Source organism: Doryrhamphus excisus, chromosome 13, assembly GCF_030265055.1.
Source record: "Doryrhamphus excisus isolate RoL2022-K1 chromosome 13, RoL_Dexc_1.0, whole genome shotgun sequence".
NCBI classification, from domain to species: Eukaryota; Metazoa; Chordata; class Actinopteri; order Syngnathiformes; family Syngnathidae; genus Doryrhamphus; species Doryrhamphus excisus.
This window is the reverse complement of record NC_080478.1, coordinates 15,288,184-15,300,986: the sequence shown is the minus strand read 5'-3', so window position 1 is coordinate 15,300,986 and position 12,803 is coordinate 15,288,184. Positions and strand designations below refer to the sequence as shown.

Sequence of the window (12,803 nt, the reverse complement as noted above, 5' to 3'; positions counted from 1 at the left end):
GTATAGAAAAAGTTAATGAACACACCTTAAGCCCGTGAGAAAAGTAAACAACACTGTCTTGATGAGATAATTCACCATTTAATGAAGGCCACTAATGACAGAGTCACGATTGAACCTCAAGTCAGATGCTTTTATTTTATTCAAGTGCGATTGAGGTTAAGTCGGGTCGTGTTGGGTAAACTTTTATTTGTATGCGCTCGGTGTTCACACCGTCTTTGAACAATTATGACACGAGGATCAGCAGAAGGAAAGAGAGAGAGACAGTTGGAGCGTTAAGGTCACACCTCTAATTTGCAACGGAGATGAGAAAGGTGGCCCCAGCTTTTAAAAAGAACATCAGGGTACTTCACCTGCATGAGACGCTGCAGATTGCTTTTTCTGCCAAGCAGAAAAGATCATCCACCTGCATTTGCATGCATACTGTTACACATACTGTACTGCTGACATATATGGATGAGTACATGACCTCTCATCATTTGGAATTTATTTAACCGCTAAACTATAAAAATACTCATCTAATCCAGTCGTCAAAGGTCTCTCCCTTTATGTGAAATGTACTTATAATTATATTGAAATACTAGAGTTTGTTTATCAGCACTAAACATGACAAAAATCTATCATGTCCCGCACTTGTAGTTTCAGGAAACACAGCGGTACATGTGGAGCCATTAGGTAAAGTTGCCCTGGTAAATGGCTCTCACAACAAGACCAAAGTTATTTGTATCTGTCGCTGTGAGTAGAGTTGTCACAGAGTCCGTCGACTGCCAGAGAGAAGTCAGAAGGTACTGGAGCACTGCCGGTATTTTTGTTTCCATTTATACAGTACTACCTTAGCAAAAAAAGATTCAAATCCAAACTAACAAGCCTAGTCACTGCTGATTTTTTTGCTTTGAACTGCGAGCTAATATTAGGGTTAGGAGCCGCTAGTTACCGGCAGGCATAGCCAAGGTCAACTATATGGAGGCTTTTGTCAAAGTGACCAAGACTGAAGACGAGAATGGACCTAAATAGCATTAGCAATGCTAGCATTAGCCGCATGCTAGTTAGATGCTGGAAAAGATGTTCAATATAATATCGATCTAATTTGACCTAGATCTAATAACCCAGAGTTCTTTTAATTTCACAAGCAAAACATAATATGATAATGTGGTAATGTACATACAGTAGACTCCAATACAGGTTACAGTTTGGCCAACCAAATGTCTTACAGCACAGCACTTGAATACTATTCATAGAACAGGTGGATGTCAAGTTTGAGTCTGTAGAGAGCATTCTATGTGTAGCTTTTCTGGTACAGAAAATGTCAGCCTATGAGTGCTTTTTAGATGGGGGAGGGGCCTACTGCAGCGCTCGCTAGGTACCTTCACGTCAGATTCTCCAAAAGTCTCCTGACTAAATTTGTCGTGAGTTTTTGCACAAAAAAATTGTCAAGAGCAGGGATCTCAAACTCAATTTACCTGGGGGCCAATGGTGCTAAGGTCTGGGTGAGGCTGGGCCGCATCAGGTTTTTAAAAAAAAATTATTTACTACACAAGATGAAAAAATAAAGAAATTAATCAATCAGTAATAAATAAATAAAATAAATTTAAAAACGCAAAAAAAAACTTAAAAACCACATATAGTTTAATTATTTTATTCAGATTCAAATTTATAGTATTAATAGTTAATTTAACCTTTAACATAAACATGATGAAACTTAACCCTTTTACCCAATTAGCAAGTTAGCATCGTTACATTTGGGAGCAGCATCTTAACTTGCAAAATGGCGTCAATTGTGTCTGGTGTGCACACAGCTTTAAGCTATCATGTCTGGGTACATGATACCATACAGCATCCATATCAAACTCGCGCGGGCCACACTAACATTAAACATTCATATCAAGGCGGGGGCCTCAAACTAGTGTCCTGCGGGCCACATTTGACCCACGGGCCGCGTGTTTGAGACCCCTGCCTTAATGAGTGAGGGTGAATAATTAGCACCAGGGCCGTCACAAATAATTGTAGTATAGCAAGTGTTTGACTTCTAAATTGTTGCTAAAGCTAAAAACTAGCCTCCAGAGAGCCTGCCAATCTGTTTTATCGACTTGACAGTGGGGTGATGTCACAGGGGGGAGTGTGTCCAGCGGGCTGGTGTGTGTGTGTGTGTGTGTGTGTGTGTGTGTGTGTGTGTGTGTGTGTGTGTGCGGAGGCTTGATTTAATGAGGGCTGCAATGTATAATGTAAACAAACCTGACCTCGTTGTCACCTTTCATTCACAAAAGACCCCCCCCCTCTCTGCCACCATCTCCCTGGATTATGTCACCCACAGACACACACATAAAATGTCAGCCACATGCCTCTTACACATTTTTCCTCCACTGTCATTCTTTTCCCTGTAAATGTGGAGCAAAGGGTACTTGAGTTCATGCTCTCGTCCATCTCCCTTCTGTCTTCTTTGGCCCCACGGCTGAGTATTATATATGTCAGCCTGTCTGCTCTTGAAGAACTGCAAACCTCGGTTAAAGCCGCCACTGTTTACACTGACACGTGACTCTTCTGATGAAGCCCAGGAGTTATCCCAGTAAGCGCCGAGTCCCACCTCTTCTCCTCCTGCCATTACGGGATAACCATCTCTGCCCCTATTTCTTTCTCTGTCTCCCACCATGTAGAGGCAGGGGGCGTTGTTGAATAATTCAGAATTAATATGAATTTTTAAAGCTTGAGTCTTGTGTTTCCTGTTGGAAACGTGCGGTGCAGTAAAAGGCCACTGAGGCTCTTCCGGTGGAAAGCTTCTTACACTAAATGCTCATTAGGATGTTTTCATATTTTGTCTTTGTCCTTGTCATCTTTTAATCAGAGGAGTCCATATTTTCCTATTAGACTTGCTTCAGGGAATGTTTATCCCTTGATATGATGCGCTTGTGTTACCAGTATCCAGAGAATTCACTGGATTGTGGTTTCAGATTATACGCTCTAACTTAGTTGTAGTGGAGATCTATTGATATTTTTTCCACTTATAACTAAGCATGGGCGGCACGGCGGTCTAGTGGTTAGCGCGCAGACCTCACAGCTAGGAGACCAGGGTTCAATTCCTCCCTCGGCCATCTCTGTGTGGAGTTTGCATGTTCTCCCCGTGCATGCGTGGGTTTTCTCCGGCTACTCCGGTTTCCTCCCACATTCCAAAAACATGCTAGGTTAATTGGCGACTCCAAATTGTCCATAGGTATGAATGTGAGTGTGAATGGTTGTTTGTCTATATGTGCCCTGTGATTGGCTGGCGACCAGTCCAGGGTGTACCCCGCCTCTCGCCCAAAGACAGCTGGGATAGGCTCCAGCACCCCCCGCGACCCTCATGAGGAAAAGCGTTAGAAAATGAATGAATAACTAAACATGTCTTATAGTATCGGCCAACCAATATTATTGCCAAATTACTGCCAAAACCCGACTATATAAATGTGGACAATGGAAGAACATATGTTCAGCTTTTATTTTCTGGTTTAAATATATCTTAACATTCCATCATTTTTGTCCTCCAGCTAACTCCGGCGGCTCCCTTCAAGGTCCACAAACACCCCAGTCTTCTGGCAGCAGCTCCACCGTGGAAGGTGCAGGGGACCTCATTCCGCCGACACGTGCCACTACCCCACTTGGACAGGGCGCACCTGTGCCAACCAACAGGTACCACCCGTCATATTCCCTTTTTCTATATTTCTACTGCTTTGATTATTTGCAGCATGACCGCTTGTCTTTTTTCAGTCATCATTCATTTGGGTTATATTTCACATTTCATGTACTGTAACTACTGTCACTGTAAAATATCACTTTCAAATTGATGCACGTATGAAGAGAAGAAGGGGGAGTTGATTTACAAACCTTAAAGGTCACACGAGACGGATGTGAGGAATCTTCTTTTACACTTGATCAGTTATGATTTGAAGATGAAGTCAAGCTCATATTTTATTCCGCTTTACGACACGTGAGCGTGTTAGTCCTGCAAAGGACATCCCTTCTCCTTTGCTTCTTGATTTTTCAAGCGGAAGGAAGAATATTTTGTTTTCCATACTAAGTTTTTAAATGGGACCTATTATGCTTTTTCCATTTTTCTGACCTATAAACGTAGTTAGAATGTTGCATTCTTGTGTTAAATGATACCAAAGTTTAAGTTAATGAGGTTTGCACATTTGGAAATGAACCCTGAAAGAAGTTTGGGATGGCTCTGAATGCACAGTTTCAGACAATTTTTGACTGTGAGAAATCTCCAGCTCCATCCAGCCGGTGACTTCCTTACAAGGGTGTGCTCAAGTAAAAGCTGTACAATCTGGTAGTTGTCCAATCTGAGTGGGACCAATCACAGTGGAGTGGGCGTGCCCGGATGCAGGCCCTGGGTGGAATAAATTACAATAGACCATTTTGGAAATCCAAGGAAATCCAGCTGGAATAGGTGCAGATTATGGGAGATCTTGAAAGCTGTCTGTGCAGGTTATGATGTGTAGCTGCTCTATAAAAGTCCACAACTAAATAATAGGGCAGAAAATTAGCATAATAGGTCCCCTTTAAGACACTAATTAAAAAAAAAATTATGCAATCTAGTCCAGGGTGTATCACATGTCTTGCCAAAGTCAGTTGGGATCGGCGTCAGCTTACCCGTTACCAGGAGCAGTAGAATGTGAATTAACTGACTTTTCTCAGCTTTTCATGGTTCCATGAGGCACTCAACATATAAATATTAAGTTAATCCAAGATTAGGTATAATATTCTGTGTCTAACAAAATTCAATTGTGTGGAAAAAAATATGAAGTAGTATCACTGTTTTTCAGTTCTAATAATATCATTAAAGCAATGAATAAAGTTGATAATAATACAGTAATCCCTCATTTATCACAGTTAGCTCCAGACCCCACCGCAATAAGTGGATTTCCTTATAAAAGGAATATTTTCGTAGTTATGCCATAGAAAACCTGTTTTAAGATTGTCTAAATATGTTTTTTGAGCATTATTAGAGTGCTGTAAACATGAAATAACACACATATAGTCTCCTTTACATTTGTAATATCCAATTATCCAATGCGTATGTGTTCACAGTAATTGTGTTCCAGTAGCTAGTAGGGAAGCAGAATGGGTGGTGGACCGGAAGTGGGGTTCAGAGTTGAGTTTTAGCTTGTCATGGGTTATGGCAGCAACAGTAGCCCATGTTATTATTATTATTATTAGTAATTAGTGGTAGTACCCTCGTGAGGATAAGCGGTAGAAAATGAATGAATAAATGAATATTATTTGTGTGCCTGTGATAATTTAAACCGACAATTCATATCTAATGTTTGTCTCACCAATGACATAAAACACTACATGCACAATTTGAATCATCTTCTGAATGCCTTATATTTGTATTTTATGTACTTCCATGTATCAATTTTAATGCTTTAAGAATTTAACACTTTGACTTATCAATTTGGTGTGGTAAAAATAGAATAATAGCTTTCTTAATAGGTGGCTCTGTGTCCTATATACTGCACTAATATTACAACATCTATTGACATGAATGATGGAAAATATTGTCTACCTTTCCTTCTTTCTCTCCTTGTTCCTTCTCTTCTACTTGTCCCTCTGCCCCTTTCCTCCTCCCCCCCTCCTCCCCTGGCCCAGGAGCAGCGTGAGCGTGCAGGACCCCTTCTCAGAGGTCAGCGACCCAGCCTTCCAGAAGCGCTCTTCCTCTCTGCCCCCCTCTGCGTCGTACCAGCAGGGCCTCGGCATGCCTGACATGATGATGAGGATGCAGTACGATGCCAAGGACCCGTTCGCTGGCATGAGGAAGAGTGAGTGAGGCGAACACGAAGTCTTGGCTTATAGAATCGTGTATAGTACTTACCCTAGTTGGTGAAAAAAATTAAAATATATTTGTCCTATTTGTGCAAAAAAAATACAAATATTTGAAATGTAAACTTGTCCTTGGATTACTGATCTGACTATTGCCAAGTCACTATGATATTTCAGAGGGACAGATGTGTCTTTAAAGGTGTTTGTTATACCACACAGCTCTTCACTGAATACATCTGCTGCTCTTGTAGCTTAGCATTCGTCTCATCTTAACTTTGTTCGTCCTTTTCATCGCCATCTTTTGAACCCACTGAGGAGCACCTGTTTGTACCAACTTGTGTACTTGGGACTTCAAAACAAACCAGTGGAGAATGGAGTTGGAATGAATAATATGGAGGATGTAAGCCGCATGATAACAGCAGCATCCAAAGAACAATAGATCCAAACAAGCAGGCAAAGTTTTTATATTTATGGGGATGCTGCCACCTGCTGGCTTGAAGAGGCCATAATTTACAGTGATACAAAAATTGTATATTAGAATGGAAAGTCAAGTATATTCACCCCTTCCGTTCTTACATACTTCATTTCCTTTTACTGTATTTGTGTTTTCCTCCTCAGTGGTAGGAGCTGATCCCTACATGCCCGGCCAAATGCCAACCGGTGGTGTTCAGGACATGTATGGGCGGCCCCCGACAGCCCTCAGCATGAGTCAACGGTCACAGTATCCATATGGGCCTGGCTACGACAGGAGGTGAGCATGCACGCATGCAAAACGCACGCATGCACGGGGAGAACATGCAAACTACTCTTTGAGATGCCTGAGCGGGGAATCAGACCTGGGTCTCTTATGTGTGTGGCCTGCGCACCAGCCACTCCTGCACCATGTGACAAAAAACGCAAACAATTTTTTTTACAAATTGTAGAAACGATGCTGCTGTTCTCATGAAGCTATAAGTTGTTTGCAATTCTGGGAGTTTTGCAATTTTTAAAAGTGGTGATTGAGTTTCAGCATCACCGACATACAGAAATTTGATTGGATATCTGATTGGCTATAACGACACACATTTCTCTCCATAGTGCCAAACATTTAAAGGTAGATAACCACCTACGAGGTGAGTGACATAAAATTCAAAGCTTGTGTCATTGTAATTGTTAATATAGCCATGTAGCATTAAGGATCCAGGACAGAGTGTTCCATGTCTAGTTGAACACCCCACTGTGGTGGCCTCACACAAACAAAATACTTGCGAAGTTATTCCTTTTAGATGCTGATGTCTCACAGGACATGCTGAGGTTTTGCCTGCTCATTAAATTCTAAGCGTTTTGACTTTTTCAAATGGATATCAGTCGCATCATTGATATTGAACTGTTGTTTATTCTTCAGACCAGACCACATGATGGGGATGGAGGGGAGCATGGGTCCTCCTGGCAGTCAGAATAACATGGGACCACACAGCGAGGGTAGCATGTATTCTCCCAGCAGATACCCTTCACAGCAGAGGTAGGAACCTGTGTTTGCATGTGTCGTAGTTTCCATCCTGTGTCAATGGAAAGCAGTGAGTGTTACATTCTCTATTATTTCACCTTGCAGACATGACGGCTATAGTTCACAGTATCCTGGCATGCCATACGGGATGCATCCTTCTGGAATGTACCAACAGCAACAGGTGAGCTATAGCCTCTCTTTATAGGTCATTTTTACACATAATTTTGACATGTACAAACAAGAGTATATTTACTAAGAAGGTCTACTTTTGCTTGGGCAGGGCTACAAAAGGCCCATGGATAGCATGTATGGCCCCCCACCCAAGAGGCACGAGAGTGACATGTATGGCATGCAGTACCCCAACCAGCAGACAGATATGTATAACCACTATAGCGGGGGCTATTCGGGCCCAGATCACAGACCCCTCCAAGGACAGTTCCCTTACCCCTACCGCCATGACCGCATGGCGTCTTCTATGTCAAGTCAGCACACTATGATGAGTGGGGGGGCTACCCCGAACCACACCGGAGACGGTCCCAACATGTGGCCATCCAGAACAGACCTCAGCTATCCCTACCCCAACCGACAAGGACCCCCATCCCAGATGCCCCCTTACGGCTCCATTGGCAGAGAAGATATGGACGGGCGGCCCGGACAGGATCATTGGCACCGGCAGTCTCCTTATATGTCATCTCCTGGCAACATGGCGCCCTTTTCATCACGCCACCCCCCATCATCTTATTCCAACTCCCAGTCCATGGCAAACCACCTGCCCAGAGCGCCAAGTCCAGGGGCTTTTCAGCGGGCCATGGAGTCTCGGGTGTCACCCAGTAAAGCAGCTTTCATGTCAGCCATGAAGATGTCAAAGCCTGGGATGGCAATGATGGGATCTCAGGGATGCGGAACGCTGGGTCAGTTCCCTCCCAACTTGAGGAGGGACCTCAACTACCCACCGGGATCAGTGGAGGGTACCATGCCGATTCTCAGACATCGACGCAAGCTTACCTCAAAGGACACAGGTAAGATGCATTTGTAGGACGGAAAAAAATTGTACAGAAAAGAAGGCTAAAAACACTTAACAAAATCATTCCATAAAATTCCATAATTCATTCCATAAAATGAATAGTGCAGAAATATTTTTAGTTGCTCAGAAAAGTATTCTAACTGTTTTTGATATGCTAACTTCAGTGATTTATTAGCCTCAAATACAGCGGAATGTATATGGCTTGGGGCCGCACGGTTGACAAGTGTTTAGCATGTTGGCCACACAGTCAGGGAAGACCTGGGTTCGAGTCTCCACTTGTCCCTATGCGTGGGACTTCTCTGGGTGCTCTGGTTTCCTCCAAAAAGATGCATGCTGGTCAATTGGCGACCATAGGTATGAATGTGAGTGTGAATGGTTGTTTGTCTATATGTGCCCTGTGATTGGCTGGCGACCAGTCCAGGGTGTACAAAATTTCAGCTGGGATAGTCTCCAGCACACCCACATACATTCTCTTAATTAGATCAATTAATAACAGGTCAGAATTAATCTTTTTTGAATCTCATGACAATTTAAAACTGATTTTTCTATCTATTTGGGCAAAATGTGATAACATCTTTGGTCTTTTTGTTGTTGTTTTTTAATCCCAGGAATGCCGGAGGCTTGGCGTGTGATGATGTCTCTGAAGTCCGGCCTGTTGGCAGAGAGCACATGGGCGCTCGACACCATCAACATTCTGCTGTATGACGACAGCACCGTGGCCTCCTTCAACCTCTCCCAGGTAAACCGATCTCTGCACGATGCCTCAATGATGATACACACAACAACGAGTCCTTATGTCTGATTTGGGAAACATCATCAAAGAATCATGCAAAGTTCATGTTTCAGTGTGATTCCGATTGACCCATGATGTTTACATGTTTTTGTATGTCCAGTTGCCGGGCTTCCTGGAGCTTGTTGTTGAATACTTCCGTCGTTGCCTCATTGATATCTTTGGCATCCTGCAAGAGTTTGAAGTAGGAATGGTGGCACGGGAAAGCTTATTGGACCCCACCTCTGATAAGAATGAGGAACCCATCTTGGACGATGGAACCGAAAGTGCTGTCCGGCTGATATCTGAGTCTGTACCAGTTACGGAAGAGCCAGCGGACCAACCAGGGAACAATATAGAGGAATCTTCCCCTGCCAATGGAGAACCTGTATCAACAGATGGGAAGAAGGAGCATAGTGGGTGCATAAAAAAGGGTGAAGAAGACCAAGAGGAATGTGAAAAGAAAGCAGAGAGTAAAAATCAGTGTGATGCCGAGCAACCTGTCGCTGAGCAGGAACCCAAACCCAAACAAGCTAGCAAATATGATAAATTCCCCATCAGCATTGTTGACAAAGAGGACATAACTCAAGACATGACAGGCGACTCGGTTGAAGAGTTCACCAGTGGGCTGCTCCACTGGCAGGCAGGTGGTGGCGACACCACGTCTCACATTCAGACGTACTTTGAACCCCGTTGTGGTCCACCTGCCAGGGTGGAGGTCAAAGAGAACAAGGTGCCTGGTGAGAAGGAACAACCGAGGAAACACATCATCGCTACAATTGATGATGTTCTGTGCGCACGGGTTGATGCCCTCTCGTACGCCCACCCCGCACGCTCCCTGCCTTCCTACCCTTTCAGGGTCCATCCAGACGGAGAACAGGACCGCATCACCTTGCTGGAGGACGAGCCACGCTGCATGGATGAAGCCCCGCTGTCCACAAGCTCAGCCTGGCAAGAATCACTTGCCAAGCGCTGCCTCTGCATCTCTAACATTGTCCGTGGACTGTCCTTCATTCCGGGGAATGACTTGGATTTGTCTCGGCACCCTGCGCTGGTTCTTCTTCTCGGCAGGCTCCTGTTGCTGCACCACCAGCACCCCGAGAGGAACAGATCACCCCCTAGCCATCAAAAAGACGAGCAGCAGGAGAAAGAACATTGCAGTCGTAAGGACGAGTGGTGGTGGGAGTGTCTGAGTCTGCTCAGAGAAAATGCGATGGTCACTCTGGCGAATATCTCAGGCCAGCTGGACCTCTCCACCTATCCCGACAACATCTGCCTGCCCATCTTGGACGGCCTCCTCCACTGGATGGTGTGCCCTGCAGCCGAAGCCCAAGACCCCTTCCCTTCGGCAACGGCCTACTCACAGCTCACCCCTCAAAGGCTGGTTCTCGAGTGCCTCTGCAAGCTGAGCATCCAGGACGGTAACGTGGATCTCCTTCTCGCCACGCCATCTTTCAGTCGCCAGGAGAAGCTCTTCACAATACTGGTCCGTTACGTGGGTCAGAGGAAGGCCCAGGTATACAGGGAGATGGCCGTGGCCGTCATCTCCCACCTGGCACAAGGAGACCCCACGGCTGCACGTGCCATCGCCATGCAGAAAGGAAGTGTGAGTAATTTGGTGGCCTTCTTAGAAGATGGCGTGAGCATGGCACAGTACCAGCAGAACCCTCACAGCCTATTGCACATGAGCCACGCCCACATGGATGCACCTAGCGTCAGCATGTTGTGCAGAGCAGCTAAAGGACTGTTGGCCATGGCCAAAGTAGAGGAGAACAAAGCAGAGTTTGTGCTCTACGAAAGCAGATTGTTAGACATTTCCATTTCTTCCGTCCTCAACGCAGGAGTGGTGGCCATTGTTTGCCAGGTTCTCTTTCATTTAGGGAAACTATGACAGGAGGAGAAGCAGGACTTGGTTAGCAGATATTAAGGCGGACAGACTATTTCACTTGTTTTGCTATTTTTATTTATCCAACAGAGAAAAAAATGTTTTTTAAAGAAAAATTCCATGTCAGATATCTCTATGTATAGTCTCTGCGCCCTCTTAAATGCGGGTTGAGATTTCATTTGAATACAAATATTTAATACCTGCTGGCGTTGGATTGCTCAAGTTGATATTACGTTGAACTTTTGTTTACTTTTTTCAGCCAAAGCTGACACCAAATATTGGTGCTGACTTACGTCAAGGAGTTGTTGCAATTATCTTTTTTGTTGTTTTGTTTGTTTTGTAAAAGCTATAATGTGCTCATTTTGTTTTTGGAGAGTATTTATTTAAAAATGTGACACTGTACAGGAGGCTGACCTTTTTGCCAGCACTTGTGGAGGAAAAACACACTGACTTCTTTTCATCCTTGTCTCTGCTGGAAGAGAACTTGTGCAATAGGACAAGACCAAGGCGGTCCTTTCTAGAGAACCAGAGGAAGCCACACATGCAGTCTGTACTGCGGGCCACAAGGGGGCAGCCGTGCACCAGCCAATCAACTTAGACGCGCATCTGTTAAAAAATGTATTCGTCATTGCCTCAAAGACTGCAACTTTTGTCTCCTCAAGGCTTGTGTCATGTCTGCATTATTTCATCACTGTATACAAACTGAACAATGGATGCACATGGTTATTTACCATTCCAATCAAGCATAGCAAGAGATGGGACTATTAACAAATGCTTTTATTGTTGTCAAACATTTGTTATTGTTATTACTATACACATTTTGTTAATGGGGTCCGATATTTGAACATGGTAACCGGTGTTTCAATGTAAAAAAAAAAAATAATAATAAAATATGCCTGTATGCATTGTATTATAGCTGAGAAAACAATCGCTTTGGTAGTCAAATGTGAAAGTGCCAGGGTGAGAGGATCCGTATGTTACGTAAGAAAACTGAACACATTTCTTTTTGTTGCTGTCCTCCATTCACGTCAGTGGGCACATTTTGGATTGCCCCAAAAGAAATGTGTTGAAATCCTACAAGATGTTCAAGATGCTCATTGTAAAATTTGCCTTTTTTCATATGACTACAGTATGTCTCTTTTATCCAGTATACACATTTATACTCTGTCCTGCACATGTCACAAATAAATGTACAATGAACATCATCGTAGTAGTTACATTCTGTCTCCACCATCTTAATAGGCCGAGAAAAACAAACTGCCAAGCCTAGCTAGAAAAGCCTAGCTTGACAGATTGCAGTTATTGTCTTAAACTGCTAATTTATTCTAATTATGTCTACTATATTGTGTAATGCAAGTGTAAAGGTAACTATAGGGGTGTTATTTCATGTCGAGGGGGCTCTTAATAACATATTTTCGATGCTATTTTCTATTTTACTGATCTGATCCTAGCTTAGCTAGAAAGTCCTAGCTTGACAGATAGCAGTTATTATTTGTCTTAAACTGCTTATTTATTCTAATTATGTCTACTATATTGTGTAATACAAGTGTAAAGGTAACCATAGGGGTGTTATTTTATGTCGAGGGGGCTCTTATAACATATTTCCGATGCTATTTTCTATTTTACTGATCTGATCTGGAGCCTAGCCTAGCTAGAAAGTCCTAGCTTGACAGATTGCAGTTATTATTTGTCTTAAACTGCTTATTTATTCTAATTATGTCTACGATATTGTGTAATACAGGTGTAAAGGCAATTATAGGGGTGTTATTTCATGTCGAGGGGGCTCTAATAACATTTTCTATGCTCTAACTCTGAGAATATTTCATTTTTAAATAAGGAATCCTAC

At 43.4% G+C, this 12,803-nt stretch overlaps 1 protein-coding gene across 9 annotated transcripts in view; it reads left to right on the top strand.

The window, feature by feature from the left end:
• arid1b (AT-rich interactive domain 1B) overlaps window positions 1-12,512 on the top strand; it is a 214,300-nt gene extending 201,788 nt beyond the window's left edge. For 4 of the 9 annotated variants that reach the window (XM_058089853.1, XM_058089852.1, XM_058089851.1 and 1 more), the window contains 8 exons: window positions 3,516-3,657; window positions 5,623-5,792; window positions 6,412-6,544; window positions 7,178-7,294; window positions 7,385-7,460; window positions 7,560-8,298; window positions 8,912-9,042; window positions 9,197-12,509. In XM_058089853.1, the coding sequence (XP_057945836.1) occupies window positions 3,516-3,657; window positions 5,623-5,792; window positions 6,412-6,544; window positions 7,178-7,294; window positions 7,385-7,460; window positions 7,560-8,298; window positions 8,912-9,042; window positions 9,197-10,963 (3,275 nt within the window). In that variant the 3' untranslated portion in view covers window positions 10,964-12,509. Of the gene's footprint in view, window positions 1-3,515; window positions 3,658-5,622; window positions 5,793-6,411; window positions 6,545-7,177; window positions 7,295-7,384; window positions 7,461-7,559; window positions 8,299-8,911; window positions 9,043-9,196 lie in introns of all 9 variants that reach the window. The other 5 variants (XM_058089848.1, XM_058089845.1, XM_058089849.1 and 2 more) reach the window with 3 other exon arrangements.
• Window positions 12,513-12,803: the final 291 nt, after the last annotated feature.